This window comes from Phocoena sinus, chromosome 8 (genome assembly GCF_008692025.1).
Source record: "Phocoena sinus isolate mPhoSin1 chromosome 8, mPhoSin1.pri, whole genome shotgun sequence".
In the NCBI taxonomy this organism is placed as follows: domain Eukaryota; kingdom Metazoa; phylum Chordata; class Mammalia; order Artiodactyla; family Phocoenidae; genus Phocoena; species Phocoena sinus.
In genome coordinates, this window is record NC_045770.1 from 57,243,017 (window position 1) to 57,264,850 (window position 21,834).

Below are 21,834 nucleotides of genomic sequence, written 5' to 3' on the forward strand. Positions count from 1 at the left end.
ATGTGTCTAGCCTCAAGCTTACTATGTACAGTCAGAACCTTTTCTTCTCCCACAGTCCGGGAGAAGACATCAAGAGTCCCTGCTTCACCTCAGGAAGGTCTAAACTGCTCTAAGTGTCCCCTCCCACCCCCTTTAATGACCCAAGGTCAGCAGGAATGACATGGCACCGTTTACAAGAGCAGAGTATCTGAGATTATTGCAGACTTTATAGAAAACTGCCCAAGGGAGATCCAGATTTCCAGGATGGGGTGGGAAGGCAGGCCTCAGGCAATATGTTGAAGGAGGGTGACTTCCTGTGTGCAGAAGTAGCACAGGCCAGCCATTCTGCCTGACCCAGGGGGTGGGAGTCAGGGAGAGGCGGCCCCCTCCCACTCACCAGTTGTGCTTTGGGATCATGAAGAAGGCAGGGCGCTGAGGCTCTGACCCTGGACCGGAGGGCTTTTCCCTTCCTCTCCCAGAAGGCATACGGGGGGACAGCGGTGGGGAGGTGGCCGAGAGGACTCTCCAAGGGAGAAGAGTCACATGGGTGGGAAAGAGAATGTGGCCAGCAGCTCCCAGCCCTTCGGAGCCCCTCCCCCACCCCCTCTGTGGCACAATGGTCAGGTGACCCTGGTTGTGAGGCCAGACCATCTACTTTGCACCCCCAGGACTCTCTCCTCCAGGATCTCCCATGGGGATCTGCTAGTATGGCTGCGGGGTGCTTCGCATCTGCGCCTGTTTTGCAGGGCTAGAGAGCTCATCCTTAAGAGGAAAGGGGGCTGGGCATATCCCAGGGATGGATTCCTCACTGGACCCTGAGCCAGTGAGTGGCAGTGTGGGTACTGAGTGCAAGCGACGGATGTAGGAGGAATTGAGAGCCTAAGACTTGGGCAGGGGGAGGAAACTCAGATCGGGGTGAAGAGCTGAGAGTTTGAGATTGGGGACAAGGACTGAGTATTAGGGTATCAGAGCCAAAAGTGGGAAAGGCTGAGGATCAGCTCCACGCTAAGGCTATAAAGGGGTGTGCCTGTCCCTCGGATGGGAGAGATAGAGAAGAGCTGAACCCCAAGCCTGGGCCAAGGAAGGGAGGGGCCTGAGCAAGAGCTGGGGTGGTGGGTGGTATGAAATATATCCTCAGATTGGGGGAGGGTGCCCAACCCTCAGACTCCCGGGATGTAGGTTCTATGCAGGATGGAGAGTTAAGAGCTCCCAAACGAGAAGAAGAAAGGCTCAAAGTCCACAGAAACCTCCTGGTGGGGTTGCTCTGCTTCTGAGACCAGAATGGGATGTGAGGGTCCCTGAGCCCTCGAAGGGAGCTGAGGGCTGCAAGCTGGAGTGTAGTCTAGGGGGATGTTTCCTGCTGAGAGGTCTGGGTTCAAAGCACAGGGTAGTGGAAGCAGTCCCAGGGCCTTCGGATTGAAGGACAAGGTCTCTGGGTGAGTGCTGAAAGGGGGAGGGGGCTTCTGGTGGTTCAGGAGGGCTGTCAGAGCTTGGGATGGGTGGATGGGATTTCTGGAATCCAGAAGAGAGTGCCTCTGGGTCTTTGATGGTGACAGCTCTCAGAGGCTGGGGAGGGGGGTACAGCTTGGGGCCTCCAGGTGGGGGAGATGCCATAATCCAAAGGTCTCAGATCGGTCAGGCGTAGGTCTCAAAGCCCCAAGCTCGCGGGTGTCTCATACCCACAGCCTCGGGACAGGTCATCAGCTGGCAGGGGTAGCCCCCAAGTCCCAACAAGCGAAGCTCAGAGGCCCGAACCGGGGGAAGTGGCCCCAGAACCGGCGGGGGCGGCCGAGGCGGGCGCGCGGCGCGGGTCTGCGTCCTGCTCGTAGCGGTAGTGGTAGCCCTCCATCTGGTCCCGGCAGGCCTCGCGCAAGTTGCGCATCCAGCGCTGGATGCCACGGCGGTTTAGGTAGAGCACCATTAGGAAGATGAGGCCGATGAGCGCCAGAACCAGCCCGAAGAAGACGTAGGACGCTTCCAGTTCCGGGCCGTCAAGTTCCACTTCTTCCCCGCGACCGTCGGCGTCGCCTTCGGCGCAGCGCAGCCCCGCCTCGTCCAGGTCCAGGAAAGGCCGGTCGTACAGCGCCCGCGGGGAGGCGCAGCGCAGGCGCCTCGCGTCGGGTACGCGCTCCGTGGCGTTGCGCATCCAGGCCAGCAGGGGGCGCGCAGCGCAGCCGCAACGCAGGGGGTTGTCGGCGAGCAGCAGGCGCGGCGCGGGGAGGCCGCCATCGCGCTCCAGCGCGCGCAGCTCGTCGGGGCCCAGGCCGGCCAGCGCGTTGAGGCGCGCGTCCAGCTGCTCCAGGCGCGGCCGGCGCAGCGCGGCGGACGGCAGGTGGCTAAGCGCGTTGCCCGACAGGCCCAGGAGGCGCAGCTCGTCGAGCGGGGCGAGCGCGGCGTCCAGCGCGGCCAGAAGCGCGGGGCCGCCCCGCGCCAGCGCGTGGTTGAGCTGCAGGGAGCGCAGCGCGGGCAGCCCGCGGAAGGCGTCGCCGCCCAGGGCGCGCAGCGGGTTGTGGCTCAGGTCGAGCGCCGCCAGGCTGGGCAGCCCGTCGAAGGCGCCGTCCTCCACCATCTCGATGTTGTTGTGCGTGAGGCGCAGAGCGGTCAGGAGCGGCAGGCGCACGCCGCCCGCCGCCTCCGCCTCCGCCTCCTCCCCGTCCGCGTCCCCGCCGGCGAAGGCGGCCGCGCGCAGCACAGTCAGGTTGGCGCCCACGATGGTGAGATTGCGCGCGTCGGGTGGCACGTCCCGCGGCGGCTGCCGGAGCTCGGCGCCCGACGCGCAGCGCAACATCAGCTTAGGGCCGCCGAAGCAGTAGCACTGGAAGGGACAGGGTGCGGCGGGTCGGCTCAGCGCCGCCGCCAGGAGCAGCAACCCCGGCAGTAGCGGGCCCCTGTGCTCCGGCTGTCCGGCGCGCGGGGCCATCACGGCTGCCCCCGCATCCAGCGCCCGGGCCGCCGCGCTCACCAGTGAGTTCGGAGCCCCGTGGGGGCGGGGAGGGGGGCGGGTGGGGCAAGTCTTCGATCGGGAGCGCCCGGCAGTTGTGGTCGGTCCTTCCGCTGGCTCTATAGTCCGAGGAGCCTTCACTTTCCTGGCTGGGGCGAGAGGGGTCAGGCGGGGAGCGGAGCCCCCCGCCCCCGGTGCCCTCTTCGCCCTGCGCACCGGCCTCCGACTTCTGCGGCCGTTCTGGGCTCGGAGCCGAGTGGGCAGGGTTTGCCTCCCCCCTCCCCGCCTCCCGGCCTCCTCCTCCGCCCCCGGCGGTGTCTCCGCGCCCTCCTTGCGGAGAGGCGGGGTGGGAGGCTCCCGAGAACCAGGGCTTTCGGCTGCTGCTCTTTCTCTTCCCCCCTCTGGGCTCCCGGACTGCTGAGAAGTTTGGCTCTCCGAGGTTCTGACTTATTTCCCCCTCATCTCCCCCCTAGCCCCCGCGCTTAGGCTGGTACCTTCCGCCTCCCTCTCTGGGATGTGTGCGGCGGGGTGGGGCCGGGCTAGGGAGAGCAGGCAGGTGGGTCAGCATCACCGGCCGGCCGAGAATTTGGGGGGAGGAATTTAGGGCTCCTCCTACCAGCGCAGGCAGGGATGAGGGGTGGGCTGGGAAAGTTCCTCATTTTTCAGCCTCTACCTTATCCTTGAGATCAAGGAGAGGGCTGTGCTAGGAGTGAGGGAAATCCCCAGCCTCAGCCCCCTCCTCTGCCACCCCAGTTACATCAGGCCTGGCTCGGTCAACAACCCTGCGAGTCCCGGGAGACCAACGTCTTCTCCACCCCACCCCATCCCATCCACCCCGAGGAAGTCAGCGACATCGCCTCCTCCTTCCACCCCTCCTCCCCCCAAGTCACTGGCTGCTCTGCCGGGAGTTCTTCCATCTGATTTCCTCCACCAGGCTGGACTCTTCCCCCAAGCACTCTCCTAGGCCCGGGGACCCAGTGGGTGTGGTGATTCAGCTCTTTGCTGTCCCCTCCCTGCCCCAGCACCTTGGTACCCCCGCTAGGCTGTTCTGGGTCTCAGGACCTTAGGGTTGTTGGATACCATCAGCTGCCCCTCCTCCCCTCCAGGGTACCTCACCTGTAAATGTTGAATGGGTTAGGAGGGTTTGTGAGACGGCGAGCAGATTTTGCAGCAGGGAGTGGGGGTCTCAGAAGGGGCCAGGGCTGAGCTGTTTATAGGTTTGTTTTGTTCTGGATTTTTTTTTTTTTTTTCCAGAACTGGGAAGCTCCAGACCTGATTTAAAGGGACAGACTCCTGAGAAGGGAGCACTCCTTGCCTTGGCATGAATTATTCAGGCTGGAGAGACTGACACTTGATCCGAAAGCCCTTCTGGTATCAGCAGAGCTGGTTGGGATAGAGGCTCCCGCCAACCTAAGCGTCATTCTCTTTCACCTGAATTAGGGATTGTTGGGTTGACTCCTTCCCTGAGGTTATATTTAACTCATCAACCAACAGATCAACACCACTTAAGGTAGGAAAAGATGTAGACCCTGCAGCGGCCTGGGTCTCAGACAAGGGCCATTGTTAAGGCCCAGGGCTGTTGATGCTGGGGGTGGGGGGGTGGCCTCCCCTTCCCCTTCCCCTTTTTCTCCCTTGTCCCCATTGTCACTCCCAAGTATTGGCAGATGAGAATAGGAACTTGCACAGGCATGTTGGCCATGTCTGTACAGATGTACATGTGCGATTGTACATGCACGTGTACACAGGGAAGCAAGCTTAGACGTAAACAGACCTAGGTGTGTTCACGCGTAAGCACACACACACACACACTCATGCTCACTTGGGTGTGCATACACATGCACAGGAAGGCTTGCATAAGCTTGTGCACAGTTCCAGGCAGCCTCAGATGTGCCTCTTGCAAGTACACGCAGGCTCATTCGTACGCGTGCACATAGAAACATAGATTTGAGTGCATCCTGGCATGTGTCCGTAGATTCATGAGCACATACATATTTGAACCTTCCTACCTCTGGGGCCATGCAAGTGCCTGGGTGTGTTCTCAGAGGGGCAAGCTTACAGACTCATGCGTGCAAGCACGTGTATCCAGAGGTCGGCCAACACACCCTGAGCCCACGCCTGCCCTCGGTCTGTGGAATTAACAGGGTGTGGTGTCTTTTCTCATATGGGCACAAGAGCTCAAACAGATGCCACTGAGGCTGAGCCCTCAGCTCTTGCACTCACCCCAGTCCAGGTCCACGTCAGCTCCAAGCCCCAGCCATGACATCTCCCCCCAGTGGGAGACGCTGGCTCTTCTTCACTATTGTGTTTCCGGTACAGGGACTAGCACAGGAGACTGTGCAGTAAATGTTCGTAAATGAATGAATGAATGAAAAGGTCTTTGCTTTTCTGTCCTGCTGCATAGAGCCCCTTCTGCCTCCAGCCACTAAGAAATCACAGACCAGCTCCCAAGGCCAGATCTCCCTCCCCAGGTCCCATGGCGGCTGGTTTCTGATGGGCTGATGCCTGCTGAGTAGCAGGCAGCTTTGGTGGTAGGGGGTTGGGGTGTGTGTGCAGGTGCTAGACGCCTCAGTTGGGGAAAGGCGGACCAGAGGGAACCTAGGACCATCAGGTGGCAGAGAACAAGGCAATGACTGTGTTTTATAAATGCGGAGGTGAGGCCAGAGGGCCAGGGACTTGCCACAAAGCCTGTGGTCCTCAGGGCTTTGCCTAGAAACCTGGCCCCAGGGTCCTTGCCCAGGGCTTTGTCCAAGGTAGTAGCTGCATCTGAGAGGTGCCAGCACCACAGGGAAATATCATCCTGACCCCAGGAACCTGAGGCCAAGAACAGATGCCAGGGTGTGTCTGGTGTCACCTTGGACCTCTTTCCACCTCTGGGCTGTCAGCTTCTACTTCTGCAAAGTAGGTGGGCTTTTGAATTCCTGTCATTCCTGGTCCTTTCAGAGCTATTGTGATAACGTGAAGGGAAAAGGTTTTGAAACAAGAAAAGCCATATCATTAGGGTCTGGCCACCTAGCATCCATGTGACTCTAGACGAGGCATTGCCCTTTTCTGGGACTAATTAGTTCCCATGTCGTTTTGCTCTGTTCCATGTTCCTTCATCTCCCAATACCTCAGATTCTTGGTAGATAGTAAAAGGAGTGAGTCTCCACTTGCTGTCTCCGTATATGCCTCTACCCTGCCTTCTCCCCACCCTCCTCTTTGTTCAGGTGTTCCTTTTCTCTGTCCAGGTTCCCCCAGAACCAAGTCTGTGAGCCATTTGGGGCTCTCTGTTCTCTGGAGGAATAGCCCTCTCCGTCTTGGGGTTGTCAGTGTTCACTATGCAGTAGGTGTTCAATAAATGTATGTCCAGTTGTGTCTGAGGCTGTGTGTTTATTCTCTGATGCATCGAGTGGATTGCTCGCTGTTTGCCCCACCTGAGGTGTTCTCTCCCCTTGATTCTATTTCTCCAGTCCAGCCTACTGTCCCTCAGGGCTCAGCTTGAGTTCTGTCCCCTCCAGGAAGCCTTCATGGCTTCCTTCTCTCTCCTTTGAACTTCACTGAGTGATCAGAGGGCTAGAGCTCTCCTGAGCCCCCTGACTGTCAGCAACTGGGGCTCAGAACTGTCTGATTTCTTGTGTTGTCAGCCCACAGCTCAGAGTTTCAGCATGGAGAAGGCACCAGGGAACATTTACAAAATGAAATAATGATTTAAAAATCTCTGGCTCAATCCACCCTTGTGAAGCAAGCTAGGTGAAATCCTCCATCTACATTTTACACCAGGAGATGGCCTCCCAGAAAGGTCAAGTGCTTTCCTCAAGGTGGCACAGCTAACTGGGACCCGCCTGACAGGAGCTCAGGTTTCCTGCTCATCTCCTTTGCCGCAGCCCTCCCCATCCTAGGTTATCTCTCTAGGGAGTGTGACTGGGTCAGATCCCAGGGGAGCCTGTGGGCAAAGAGCACAGGCACTCAGGGTTTCCTTAGGACTCAGCAAATGAATCATCCCAGCCCCACCCAGGCAGAATGATCCTGTCTGCCCTGTGCCAGGTTGAGAATCCCCCGTGTCAGCCACGCTGGACCCCAGTTCTTGAGTTTATTACCCCACTAGGTCCCAGAGCCCCTCTCAGCCTTTCAAGGAGCTGTTCCCTCCCCTAAACCTCCTATACCCTTTTCTCCCTGAAAAGACCCTACCCTTTATACGCTCCACTAAGCCTTGGTAGGGAGCCTGGAGAGGTTTTCAACTTCCCTGAGGTCACCCAGCAGGTAGCCCTTCCCCATCTGCCTCCAGCTCCATTCTGTCCATTAGGGGCAACTCAATGTTACTGGAGCCTGTAGACAAGTCTGCCTTTCCAGCTCTGTTTCCCTCTCTTCAAAGGTGTGTGTGTGCACGGGCTGATCTCGGAGGGCTTTTGAATCCTGTGCCCCTTGGCCTTTTAGGGATGAGGGTCATGGAGGGGAAGGTAATGCTGTGACTTGCCCAAGTTGGTGCCCCCACCTTTTTAACATGTGACCTTGAACTTGCGCCCCCCAATTATAAAGCAGTGGTAGGATAGTCTGGGGGTCTTCCTAAGTCTGATGCTGTAGCAGCCTGCAATCCAGGCTCCCTTTATCCTGATGGCCCTCATGCTGGCCTCCCTTTCCCTCTGCCCCCCACTTTCTCTGAGACAAGTGGAGGAGCAGCCCGGCAGGCCTGACATGATGAAGCTCAGTCATTAGGTAGCGGGGGAGGCCCCAGGTTCTCTTGCGTAGTGTCTGTGCTGGTGGGGAGGGGAAAACTCCACTGCAGGCTTTGCTGTTCCCATTTCTCATTCCCCCCTCCCCCCACTGCCATGAGACACAGGAAAATCCATAGACCCAAGATTCATTTTCTCCATTGAGTCAGCAGAGGCCACACTCTGCTTCTGAGGGGCGGGCAACCAGCTTTTAAATAACTCTCCGATATTTAATACCGTCCTCCTCCACTCTGTGGCCTGGGCCTCTGGGGAAAGGCTAGAATAAATGAGTTGGATGAATCCTCTGAAAGTCATAAGTGCTCCTGCCTGCGCCTCAACCCACCCTCCTCCACCCAGACTTCCAGGCCATGGGGAAAAACACCGATTTCTTACTACCTTTGCACTGTGCTTTACAGTTTCTAAGTGGTGCCCCAGGTTGGGTTTGTTATCCCCAGTTTAGAATTGGAAACTGAAGTTTAGAAAAGAGGATGACCCCATCTGGCTTTTGGTCTTCGTCTGCTGCTGGCTGGCTGTGGGACTTTGATCAGGTCCCTATCCCTCTCTGGGCTTCTATTTCCTCACCTGTGCTACAAGGTGGTTCAGCCTCTGGGTTGCCACTAGTTCCTCTAGCTGTTACATTTCATGAGCTGCTGCCCTGGTCTAGGTCTAGGTCTCCTCTCATGGAGCTACTTTTTGCCTCCATCCTCTTCTTGGGGAAGCTAACGGGCAGAGCAGACTGAGACTCAAGGCCAGGCAGGGTCTGGCCCCAGGATTCCAGTGTAAGTCAGGGACAAGAGTGGGTGGGGGAAAGGGAAAGGAGCAGAACTGGATTCTTTTTTCCCCTCCTCCCCAACCCCCTTCCTTTCTTTTGCAGGTAGAGGTTAGGACAGACAAAGGGCAATAACATATTTAAAGCTTGGCTTCCTTAAAACTCAGGGTCTCAGCAGCTGCAGATATAATTTGAGAAGTTGGGAGCAAAACCCTCTTCCTAAGCTGTGTCAGGGTCAGGCTCCTGATAATGGAAGTTAGTGGGCCCAGTTCTCCTGGCTTCACCACGGTTCTGTGTCGTTTGGAAGACAGGGATTGATATCTCCATTGATTATATGAGAACACTGGGAGGTTAAGAGCTGTGCTTGGGGTCACCTCAGACTAATGATGGAACAAGGTCTATAATCTAGGATTTCTGATTCCCATTTCATCCCACTGCCTGCTCTAGCAGGAAATTGGGGGCTGAGGGACGGGAATGGAAGAGGCATGTGGGTTCCTGCTTAGTCTGGGAGTGACCTTACTTTGCTCGACTTCCCTAGCATCCTCTTGGGTCCTCATGAGCCTCTTGAGCTGTACCAAGCCTTCTACTTCTAAAATTACAGAATCTTAGAATCAAAACGTTGAATTCTAAGAACCACAGACTCCGAGAGCCATAGAGCCATGGTCTGTTTGAATCAGAACATAAGACATGGTGTTGGTAATATGAATGGTGGTGAAGCACTTAGAGCCTGCGGTAGGTTGTTATATTAATGTTCCCCAATGAAACCTGCCTGTCGGTATCCACACTTTTATGCTGTCCCTTCCCACACTGACTTTGGTTTAGCCATGTGAATTCCTTTGGCTATGGAGACATCAGCAAATGTAATGCAAGCAGAGGGTTAAAAAGTGATTGTGACTGGGGGCTCCCCTCTTCCTGCTCCCCTGAGATGTCCATGTATAGAAACCAAAGTAAGCCTCTTAGAGGAAGAGACCAGCAATGAGCCATCCTGCTGAAGCCCTCTAGACCAACCAGCTCCCAGATGATCTTCCAGCTGATTCCAGCTTCCTGAGTGACCCTAGATGAGACCAAGAGAACTAGCTGGCCCGAGCCCAAATTGCTGACTCACAGAATTGTGAACAGATAAAGTGGTTGCTGTTTTAAGCCATTAAGTTTTGGGTGGTGGTTTGTTACACAGCAGTAGATAACTGACTCAGAGCCTTAGAATTAGAATTGTAGAATCTTAATCATAGATTCCACATACCCCTCAATCACAGTATCATAGATTTCTTAGACCAGAAACTGGAATCTTTGATGCAGTACCTGAGGAATCGAAGAGTCCTGAGAACTCACTTCTTTAACTCTAACCCAATGCTGAATTCTCCTTTAATTCACAGAACAATTGACCCACTCACTCTCTTCCAACCTGGAACCCCCTGCTCGAGGGTCCCCGATCCTTCAGTATCTGTCCATCCTGTCATGCAGTCTTCTTGTTCCACCCCTCAACTGGTTTCTCAGTTCTTCCTTCTTTAGCAAGCCTTCCCGTGTTGATTTACTTGCTCTGGTCTGGGGAGCTAAATGTGGCCTTGGTGGAAGTTTGTCCTGGAACCGTTCGTGGCACAGTGCCTGGTGCAGAGTGGGTGTTAATGAACATACCTTGAGGGAAAACAACCATTACCACCACCACAAAACTCTTCTCATCTTTTCCTGCTCTGTCCCCTCGTTACTGAGTTCCGTGATCTGTCCATGGTGCTGAATGCTTATCCTTGCTACTGTCTGCCTTAGAATGGCTACTTCCCAAGGGTAGGAATCAGTCCCGTCTGGGAATTCACTCAGTCTCCCTCCCTCCCTCCCTTCTTCCCTCTCTTCCTCCTCTCTCCCTCTTTCTTCCTTTTCCTTCTCTCTCTTTGCCCCACCCCTCATGGCCTAGCTCCCTCACCCCCCACCCCATCCTCCATATACAGATCATTGGCCTGAACTATTTAATGCAAACTGATATGAGGTGATGTGTACTAATTAGGATTAGGTTTAGCTGTATGTATCAGAATGCCCAAAACAATAATCTCTTAAATGATACAGAAGTAGAAGTTCATTTTTTTTCTTTCATGAAAGAAAGTCCAGACATAGCAGTCCAGAGTCTGAATGGTTTCTCCACAGTTATAGAAAACCAACACTCCTTCCAGCCTCCCACATTGCCTTCCCCAGGGTGTAGTCCTCATTCTTGTGGTACAAAATAGCTGCTAGGGTACCAGCCATCACATCAGGTAGCAGATGGAGGCAAAAGATAAATAAGGGTGCCCCTTCCCTTTATGGGCACTTCCCATAATTTCATCCAACACGTTCACTTGCATGGTCACATCTAACTAGCTTCAAGGTGCCTGGGAACTATAGTCTTTTAACTGGGGGACAATTTTTCCAACAAAATGTTGTGGTCCTTACTGCTGAGGAAGAAGGAGAAATAGTTATTGAAATGTAACTAGAAACCTCTGACATTAGTAATGGAACAGTGTTGTTGATGGTGACAGTGACTGTGGTATACTACTTGTGTGGATGATGACAGCAATGGTAATGGTGGTGGTGATGGCAGAGGGGGTGATAGTGGTAATGTTGGTGTTGATAGTAGTGGTGGTGATGAAGAAGGAGGTAATGGTGAGGAGGGTGATGATAAAGCTGGTGGTCAATATCAGCTCTGGTCCAGGAGCACAGACTCGCTCAAGCATCAGCCTGGACCAGCAGAATACCAGAAGATAGACCCAGTGACTACAAGGTGTCTGGAGCTTGGGGCCTGCTCCAAGCCACAGGGGAGTGATTTCTGGCACCCTTGCTGCTTTGCAGTTCATCAGTCATGAGCCTCTTACCTTCCTGAGTCCAAATAACCCCCAGAAGAGCATGGATCAGGTTTTCCCCCACACCCCATTTAGGCTGGAAATAACTCTGGAATGAAAATTTAAGGCCTTAGGGAGGTGAAGCAGGAAGGACGATATTGGACTTCCATTTATTAGACAATAAACGTTGATGGAATTTATTTCACTCAAGGAAATCTTTGCTGTGAAATACACAGAGAAACACACAGACACAGCCTCAGACATAGAGACAAATGGTTACAAAGACAGACATGCAAAGAGAGTTACAGATGTGCAGAAACAGGCCCATAGTCATGGAGACCCATAGGCACAGACACACTTAGTCTCACAAGGAGGCACCAGGCCAACCCCTCTCCCCAGAGAGATGCAGCACATGCAGCCATCTTATTCCATAGGACCACTTTCATTTTACCCCTGGGTCCCATGCACTGAAGGCACCAAGGAGCCAGAAGTGACAATGAAGAGGGGGGCTCAGAAATCAGTAGCCAATCAGAGAAGGAGGCAGTCTGACCTTTGATAACCCTCCCACCTGGGGTGAGATTTCACCAGTGCACCGTGGCCTGCCCCAGGCCAGCCCAGGTTCTGTGGCTGAAGGTGACCAGAGGGGTGGGAATTGGGTAGGAGGGGGTCTGTCCTCCATGATATCTCCCTCCAGGAACCCAAGGACACACCTGGAGGCCATTAGCAGAGGAGCCATCAGGCAGCAGGCTCCGGCTCCAGGTGAGAAGGCGTGATGAGAACATGTGGCAGCCTCCACCAGCTGGAGCTGGAGCATGGAGGACACCTTGGTCTGAGCGGCTCCAGCATCACTCCCCCAGCACCCACCTGGAATGCAGAGGTAACCACAGCACAGGCTCTGACACTCAACATTGTTGGTGAGCCCACCTCCAGTTTACCTCCCAAACTTTTTTTTTTTTTTTTTTTGCGGTGCACGGGCCTCTCACTGTTGTGGCCTCTCCCGTTGCGGAGCACAGGCTCCGGACGCACAGGCTCAGCGACCATGGCTCACGGGCCCAGCCGCTCCTTGGCATGTGGGATCCTCCTGGACTGGGGCACGAACCCGTGTCCCCTGCATCGGCAGGCGGACTCTCAACCACTGCGCCACCAGGGAAGCCCCTCCCAAGCTTTTCTGACATCAGATTTCCTGACCTTCATAGTGACCTTCTTCTTCTAGGAAACCTTCCTGATGACTCCATTGCCCCCCTTACCCATCACCCCACCCCTGTCTCTTTCTCTGCTTCTGCTAAGAGCTCCTATACGGCATTGTCCTGACCTGCCTACCCTTTCCATTGATCTGTGCTTCTTGGTAAGTGACAGCCCTTCCTGGCTCCAGCCCCTGCCTCCCTCCTCCTCTCTAACCAGCTGGAGCAGGTTTATTTCACTGCAGTTTCAGTTCTTTCTTAGTGACTGAAGATGTTTGGGTCCCACCTTGGCTCTCAGCCCCCTTTGCTGCCGATCCTTGGCCCTGGGACTCATGGCTGACTCATTTCTCACCACTGGAGTGCTGGAGCTCCCAGCTCACGAAGGAGCCCCCAGAGAGCGCCGCTCTTTGCAGACAGATCATCAGTTGCCACACCAGCCTAGGCCTGGTTGTTTCCTGCTGCCCCAGGGCCTCCGCTACCTTTCCAGCTTCATGGTGGCCATTTACCAGGATGACTTAGTGCTAGTTGCCCCCAGTGGGTCACATTCAATGTCCTTAGACTTCCCCAACTGTATCCCAAAATGGTAGAGAAAGCATTCGGCCTCAGGTGTGGTTGCGGTAGTTTTCCCCAACCCTAATAAAGGCCTGATTTCCCTGGGGATCTCTATGAGCTCATCACTTTATGGAAGGCTGCAGGTGGGCAGGAAGACCTTGAAGGCTGGCCAGAACATTGATAATCGGCTGCCCCACATGTACCTGGACTTAGGTCAGGAACCTCGGGACAATGGACAGCAGCCCGAGCAGTCAAGAAGCTGTTCCCCGTTGAGGCAACCCCGCACTCTGTACCTCGGCAGCCCCCATGGCACACCCACGGTAGACATCTCTCCCCCCTCCTTAGCACAGGGCCCGGCTGTGGCGGGGATTCAGCTTGGCCCTGCCAGTGTGTCTCCAGCCCTGCCCTGGGGAAGGAAAAAAGAAGCCAGTTGGAAGTTCAGAAAAAGAAAGGCTAAAAAGGAGCCCACAATCGGCCCTAATTAGCCACTGGGAGAGAGAAAAAGAGGTCAGAGGACTGAGTCTACTTCTGAAAGAAAGCACCTGGCAGGCAGAGCTCTGGCTGGTCTGTGCTCCACGCCACCCGGTACGGGGCTGGGCCCTGCATGCAGGGGCCCATCTGACCCTGGAGTCTTCGGCTCCCCAGCTGGGGAAGGGCTCCACATCTACACACAGGCTCCATCATGGCCCTCTCCCCTGGAAGAGGCAGCTGGGTTGAGGGAGGGAGGGAGGGAGGGAGGGAAGGCAGGCTGACTTGACTGAGGGCCCGCTGTACCCAGTGCACTAAGTTGAGAGCTTTACATACATGGTTGTATTTAATTCTCACAGTGGCCCTGAAATGGAGGTACTTTGGCCCCAATTGTTAAATAAAGAAGTGGACACTCGGGTTAAGTAGTTGACCCAAGATCACACAACTTAAAAGGGGCCGAGTGGAGAGTCCAGCGCAGGCTGTGGGCTCTGCAGCCTGTGCTCTGGGTGCTATAAAATGAGCACTCAGAGGGCAGAGCCCTGGTCTGCGTCATCTCTGTGCCCCCAGCGCCCAGCCTGGGGAGGGGCAGGCAAGTGGCAAGTGCTGAGAAGAGCTGTTGAACTCAACAGGCAGGACAGGCTGAACCAGGGAAGGACATAAAAAGGGAGGGACAGATGGAGGGATGGCGGAGGCGCTGCAGAGACAGAGAGGCAGATGGCTTCCGTGCCCTGGGATACCATGCGGGGGACCCTCGGGGTGGGGGGCTTTCCTGGGGCTGAGGACAGTGCTGGACTGAGCACAGCTTGTACCCTGCCAAGGGGGAGACGGGGAGGAAGAAATGCATTTCTTCTCCCCACTTCGCCACTCCTCCTACCCCGCAGCCCACCCCAGATGGTTAAGCTGAAGCAGGAGACAAAATGAGGAACCTTTAGCCCTTGTTGGAGCCAAGCCACCCCTGCTTAGCCAGGGCAGATCACCAGCAGGCCAACTGGGCCAGGGCCAGGCCGTGGTCCAGAGTGGGGGGTAGGGGGAACATTGGGCCTCGGGGCAGGGCCACTGTGGGCACGGCGCCCCTCCGTGCAGGCTGCTTCTTCTGGCAGGGGCCGAGACAGGCGGCAGGATGGGGAAGGGGATGGGGATCCTCCTTTGGCACTGCCTCTGAGCACCCCAGTAGCAACTGAGGAATAGGAGAGATATATTTTAGGTCAGGCTGACTTCACATAGCAGCTGGTTCAGTCTTCACAACCACCACCCTGAAAGGTAGTGATTCTCAATCCTGATTTTAAAGATGAGGAGTTGAGGCACAGAGAGGGCAAGTAACTTGCCTAAGGTCACAGAGTGAGTAGGCGAAGGGCTGGGATTCCACCCCAGGCTCTTTGGCTCCAGGCCTGCTCTTAATCGTCATGATCTCCTGAGAGGAGCAGCAAGAAGGTTGTCTGCACCCACCAGCAATTAGGGGCCCCTCGGTATTGTGAAAAGTGTCAGTGGAGTGTGTCTGATTAGCCTCATCAGTGCCCAGCATGGGACACATGTGTTTTCTAGATGGATCACCATTATCCTCGGCTGAAGAATTGCGTGGGGTTTTCTAATTACAAATTATTCCTGCTGGATTTCATTATGCTCCCTCTTGTACTGGCTTTTTGTGTTCTCAATAATCTTACAAAACTTTGAAAACCATAGTCAGCCCAGCTTTTTTTTCTAGGACTTAAACTATACAGCTAAGCTTTTATTAAGGTACAATGTTGCTACAGTTTTAACAAGGGAATGTTTGACTCAATATTACAAGAAGACGGTGATAATTTGAATTTTACCATTCCACATTTATAGAGTCAGAAGAGCAGGACGGAAATTTACCTTCCTGTAGAAAACCTTCATTCGTTCAGAAAGCAAATTTCTCGTGGTAGAGGGAAGTTCTCATTTAAGTGTTTTGAGCTGTTTTCAGCCAACAGTCAACTGTTGTAGGCAAATAGCCTGGGTTAATTTGATCATTTCTAGGTGAGACTTTTCACTGAGGACTGAAAATTCTTCAGATTTAACAACACTAACAGAGACAGCAGAAAAAGAATGCTTTATGTCATTAAAAAATGAAGAAGAAAATGCAGTGGTCATCAGGACCCAGCACAGGTTTTACTTAAAGGAAGTCAGGCTAATCTCCTGTCTCCTCCTTTGGGACAACCTGAGATCAGGGGTCGGTCAGAGTCTTGAAAATCTTGATTTCAAAAAGGCATTTGACTATATGATGTCACTTATATGTGGAGTCTAAAATATGACACAAATGAACCTACCTATGAAACAGAAAGAGAATCATGGACATAGAGAACAGACTGGTGGTTGCCAAAGGGGAGGGGTTTGGGGGAGGGATGGAGTGGGAGGTTGGGGTCAGCAGATGTGAGCTTTTATACAGAGAGTGGATAAACAGCAAGGTCCTACTGTATAGCACAGAGAACTAGATTCAATACCCTATGATAAAACATATAGAAAAGAATATATAAAAAAGCATGTATATATATGCATAACTGAATTACTTTGCTGTACAGCAGAAATTGACACAACTTTGTTAATCAGCTAGACTTCAATAAAAAAATATTAAAACTGAAAAAACAAAACAAAGCAAAAAAACAAAAAAACCCCAAAAGGCATTTGGAACATCTCCCAACGCTTTTTTTTTTTTTTTTTTTTTTTTTTTTTTTTTTTGCAGTACGCAGGCCTCTCACTGTTGTGGCCTCTCCCGTTGTTGCGGAGCACAGGCTCCGGACGCGCAGGCTCAGCGGCCATGGCTCATGGGCCCAGCCGCTCCGCGACATGTGGGATCTTCCCGGACCGAGGCACGAACCCGTGTCCCCTGCATCGGCAGGTGGACTCTCAACCACTACGCCACCAGGGAAGCCCTCTCCACCACACACCCCAAGGTATTTTTATGGCAAGATGAGGGGCAGGATCAAATAGTGATGCTCTAGGGGAATGCCTAGCTGCCTGGCTAGCTGGTGGAGGAGAGTGGATTAGTGGATCAATGGCAGCCTGCAGGGCAGACTAGAGCCCTGCTCAGGCTCTGTCCTCCATGCTGACTTGTGGGTCTGATATATTTTTGGAAGGACTTGGACGAGGCCAAATAAAATGTGTATCTAATCTGGGGCGGACAGTGACTGTGTCATATGGCCAGACTGGGTTTCAAAATGATCTGAATTGACTTGACCTATAGGTGACAACCATAGGTTCAAGTTCATCCAGGTAAATGCCAAGTCCCTATCGGGGAAAAGTTTGGGTGAGGGAGAGGGGAAGGAATTATTGAGTACACGTTATCTGCCATACCCTCTGCATAAGCTCACTCACTTAATTATGAACCCCTAAGAGGGGGATGTTGCTCTCTTTTTATTTTTTTTTTTTTCGGTACGCGGGCCTCTCACTGTTGTGGCCTCTCCCGTTGCGGAGCACAGGCTCCGGACGCGCAGGCTCAGCGGCCATGGCTCACGGGCCCAGCCGCTCCGCGGCATGTGGGATCCTCCCGGACCGGGGCACGAACCCGTGTGCCCTGCATCGGCAGGCGGACTCTCAACCACTGCGCCACCAGGGAAGCCCGCTCTCATTTTATAGGGGGAGGAACTGAGGCCCTGAGAAGCTAAGCACTTGCTCTAGGTCACGGCTAGAAACAGGTGGAGCTGGCATCAAAACCAAGGCTGGTCAGACGCCTAGGTCCACCTTCTCACAAAGCGTTTAGGATGAAGGACTGCTTAACAGCAGTTTACGTGAGAATAAGACAAAAACACACATATATGTGGTGTTAGTCCCAAATTCTAATGCTGAGGCTTTTCTGAGCCTCTTTTTTGAGACCACCCTGGAGTTAGGCTCAGGGTGCAGAGATGAAAACACCCAGCCCCTGAGCAAGCTGAGCACCTGGTCTGGGCAGAGAAACCAACACAACCACAGGCGAATTGACAGTCCTGGGCATACTGCGTGCTGCGGGAGCCCAGTGAAGACAGGGCCCCTGCCTTGGGAAGTCCTGGCCAACTGCACAGGAGGCAGTACGTGGCCTGAGGCCTGAGTACGGCTGCCTGATCTGGAAGCCTAGGGAGCACACGGGGTGCAGGTCCAGGCAGAGGGCACCAAGCCAGGCACTTCATTTCTGCCCCTCTGGGCTCACTATAAGGCCCAGGAAGTGTCTGGGCTGAGGGGATGGGGAGGTTTGTCAACCTTCCACTCCCAGCCCCCAGCCCAGAAATGAAAGAAGAGAGCAGGGGCAGAGTAGGGGTTCTGGAAGGCATCTGGGAGCCAGAGTCAGGGCTGTGCTTCTGGGAATGCTGTGAGGTTCTGAGACCTTGGGCTCCAAGTCTGCCAGTTACTTTGTAACCATCGGCTATGTCCTGAAGCTGTTCTTTCAAGTGAGAAGGTTCCAGAGACTCGTGTTCAGCGGCAGTGAACATGCAAAGAACAGACATCCTGGGAGTCAATTTGGAAGAGGAAAGGAGGGCAGACCACATCTTTGTGCTCAGGGGGGAGACAATGTGAATAACATGTACAGAGGTCTCTGTGGTGCAGGGATAAGCTAGGTGGGCCAGAGACAAGAAAGAGGTCAAGAGATGGAGGAGGGCATTGCTGAGACACAATTGGCGAGGTCTGCAAAGACCAGGCCAGGTGGGCCTTGCGGGCCTTGTTCAAGGTCTTAAACTTTATGCCAAAAGCAAGGAGAAGCCACTGAAGGCTTTTAAGCAGAGAGGTGACAATTTTATGTGCTTTTTGGAAAGATCGCTGTCACTGCAGGATTGAAGGGGGCTGAGTGCAAGAAGACAACTGAGGAGATGCTGGAAGGAAGAGTGCAGATAGAAGAGGCCAGCGCTTGGGCTGGGTGGTGGCGTGGAGGTGGGGAAAAGTGGTGGGTTTGTCACTCGGGGCCTGGTGACAGACTGGATATGGGGTGAGGGGGAGGGATGGCTCTGGGGTGTCTGGCTTGTGAATGATGGGATCATTCATTGAGAGAGGGAAGACCAGGTCCGGGGTGGGCAGAGAGGGTGAACTCTGCCTCGATCCCAGTGAGTTTGAGATGCCAAGACATCCAAGTGGAGAGGCTGAATGGGCAGTTGGATATTTAAGTCTGGAATTCAGGAGCCGTGTCAAGGCTGGAGCTGCAGAGCTGGGACTTGTTGGCATTTAGGTGGTAATTGAAGCTGCTTATTCAAGGCCCCCTGGGATCCATTGCCTGCCCTGGGAAGCAGTTCCTGACCCCCACCCTGCCCTGACGCTGGCTCTGGGCTGCCTCTGGACTCCCTCAACTCCCCCATCACTGTGTGTGGTCAGTGTCTGTCTCCCTCCTCATATGGAGAGCTCCTTGAAGGCAGGGACCACATTCATCTCTGCATCCTCACAGTCCAGCCCAGGTCCTGGCACAGAGGAGTCACTGGTGGCAGTTTGATAACTGAGCATGAACCAGCTCTCAGTGGAATGGGCTGCCATAGAAGGGAATGAGCTTCCCGCCCCAGAAGGCTCGTTGGTAGGGCTCTACAGCCCATCAGGGAGTAGAGGAGATGCCTATACCCAGCAGGTGTCCTCTGGGGACCCTCTCAGCCCTGGGTTCTAGATTTCCAGGACCTAAGTCACATTCCCTAGGGAGGAGGAAGTGTCATTTCCTCTCATCGCTGAGTCCAGAGTTTGGGCTGGGATTCTCTGTGGCCTCAGTCATCCCCTGGAGAGGTTTCTGGAGGCTGCGCCGACCTCAGCAGATGCTCTCCTCCCCCACGAGCCTCTCAGCTCTGGGGCTGCCACCCAAGCGTAGATGCCTTGCTAGAGTTTAGCTGAAGCTGCTGAGCTAGCTTTGGCCTGGGCTGCTAGGGCTGGCTGCCTGCCCTGCCCAGCCTCTTTGACCTCAGCCTTGGCCTGGGCCCTTCTCTCTCCCGGCCACCTCCACTCTACCCCACTGCATCCCTTACTGCAGCAGCCAAAGTGGGCCTCCACCTGGAGATTCTGGGGGCTTGGCAGGAAGGGGGTGTACATGAACGGAGGAGGAGAGGGAGCAGACTGGTGAAGAAGCTGAGAAGGAGGAAGGAATGGGAAGGGTCTTGGAAGGGGCAGTGAGGTACAGAATGTCCCCACTGAGATGAAGGGCCTGTAAGGTTATCTAGCTCCCTTGCTTTGCCTGGGGAGAAACTGAGGAGCAGGAAGGGAGAAGTGGGAGTGGAGGGGAGCGGTGGGGGGTGGAGGATGCCAGAGGATGCACTGGGCACAAGAAACCTCCCTGTGCTTGGGGAGGTGGAGGAGGGGAGGGACCAGAGGGCCCAGGAGGCTATGACCGTGACTGTCCCACCTGGAGGAGGGGGTAGGGAGGTAGCGGTGTCCTAGGGCAGAAGCTTTAGGAGTCAGGGTTGGCTGAGACAGATGTCTTCCCATATGAATCAACCCCTGCTCTCTCCTGTCTTGTCGCTGCATTACACTGGGAACTCCTGGAAAATAGGAACTGCATCTTCCATCTGATTGGGACGTTCCTAAGGCAGTGAATAATCTAGAGTCTCCCTGAGATTTGGAAGACTGACTCCTCCACCAGACAGGACCAAACCTCCGTCCTCTGTCTATCCACAGCACTTGGCATTGGGCAGGGCAGGGGAGGAGAGATGATGGGGGACCTGCAGCTTGGACAAGAAGACACAGAAGGCTCCTCAGAGGGGCCTAAACTTCACAGGACTGAGCAGCCCCGCCCCATTTGTAGGCGGGAAGGCAAACCTTGAAGCCTGGGAAATGAGAGATAAAACCAGCAGAGTGGAAGATTCCAGCCCCCGGAGCTGAATCCTCACAGTTTAGCAGAGCCTGATAACATGTACATTGTTACAAGAGGTGGGAATGCTGGGTTATTCCCACCCTGGCTCAGAGTGTTCAGCCTGAGATAACTGGTGACTGTGATGCGCACCAGCTATGCCAGCTCTGGTAGCAAACACTGCAAGGGACCACCAGGCTGCCCCAGAAAACCCAGAACCACCTTGGTTTCCAAACCACTATAGGACGTGACTATGGGAACTTAAAAGGACTAAGACATGCGTCTCTTTGTTAATATCATTTTTATGCTTGGTTTTAAAAATAAAACTTACTTTACATTTGTTTCAGAGTGCTCACTATAGAAAATTTGGAAAGTAGAAGTTGAAAGAAAAATAAGCAGATCCATAATTCCACTAGCCAGAGACTTTTTGGACAAATTTCCTTCCAGTCTTTTTTCTATGCATATTTTCTCCATGAATCTTTAAAACTGTTTTTTATTTTATTTTTTCTTATAATTATTAAGGTAAAGCATACTCTTTTTTCTTTTTAAAGGAAAGTACAGAAGAACATAAGAAAGCAGGAAAAAATTACTCATAATCCTATTATCCCATCAATCATCGTGTGAAGATATTGGAACATTTACTTCGAGCCATTTTTCTGTGCCCCACACTTTACATAAAATGTTAGCAATGGTAAGTACAAATTCTCTGTGTTTACAATTTGGGAGACAGCATAATGTATTTGTAACAACAAAACCACCCACCTGTATTGGAATCCTGGCTCCATCACTTACCAGCTGAGTGACTCTGGGAAAATTACTTCACCTCTGGAATCTCAATTTCCTCAGCTATAAAATGGGATCAACCATTATCCAGTTATAAAAGAGAGGCTGCTTTGCTGATTTGTTTATATAAAACTCCTGGAATGCACCCAGCATTTAGTGACTCCTCAGTAAAAGTGTAGTGGACATTTGTCACAGTTTTTGCTGTGACACAGCCAGGACCTGGCACAGAGGGAATTGCTAAAACCAGTCCGTTGCTTTGTATTTTGAGTAAATCCCCCACTATGGGAGTCCTTATGGAAACGAGGACCCAATCTTCCATTTCAAAGCCAAAAGGGGCCAGATACTCTACCACCACCACCCCCTGCCAATTTGGCCAGTTGTACCTGGCTCAGGACCTTGATGTGACAATTAGTGAGGAGGCTGGGAAGAAGATTCGTTAGCATTCATTTGTGCTTACGTCATGTAGCAGTGCCACGTCTGGGTGGGCAGTATGGTGGAGATGTTCAAAGGTCGGGCTAGTGGAGGCATTGGGGCCAGCTATCCCTATGGTATGACCTTGGCTGTGAATCCAGCTGCCCACTCAGTTGGTTCTCCAGTTTTCCCATCCATTCCGAGCTGCCCAGTGGAACTGCTAATAATTTTTTTTTTTTTTCCGTTTTGCTTAGTCTGTGTCAGTTTCTGTTGCTTGCAATCACAAAGGTTACTTCCTAAATCTTTCCAACAGTAGAATACGTTTCAGGCCCTAGCTTCAATTCCCAGCCAACATTTTAATGCAGGCAAGTCCAGGATATGCTAGAATGTTGTGCTTAATGCTGGTCCTTTGGACAAAGAACAGGGTGACCCTAGATCTGTGCCTCATTGCTCAGCCCAGAGCCCGCTTGGGTAGAAGAGGTACTGAGAGCTGCCGAAGGAAAGTATGAAGGAAGGGAGAGACAG

The 21,834-nt window shown here is 53.5% G+C and overlaps 1 protein-coding gene across 1 annotated transcript; it reads right to left on the bottom strand.

The window, feature by feature from the left end:
• Positions 1 to 224: 224 nt before the first annotated feature.
• Positions 225 to 3,172, bottom strand: TPBGL (trophoblast glycoprotein like). The gene has a single exon (XM_032640654.1). It carries the CDS (start codon positions 2,897 to 2,899, stop codon positions 1,721 to 1,723), a length of 1,179 nt encoding a protein of 392 aa, XP_032496545.1. The 5' UTR covers positions 2,900 to 3,172; the 3' UTR covers positions 225 to 1,720.
• Between the last annotated feature and the right edge of the window lie 18,662 nt (positions 3,173 to 21,834).

Coding starts and splice junctions, on each gene's coding strand:
- TPBGL (XM_032640654.1), bottom strand. CDS start 2,899: ATGGCCCCGCGCGCCGGACAGCCGGAGCACAGGGGCCCGCTACTGCCG.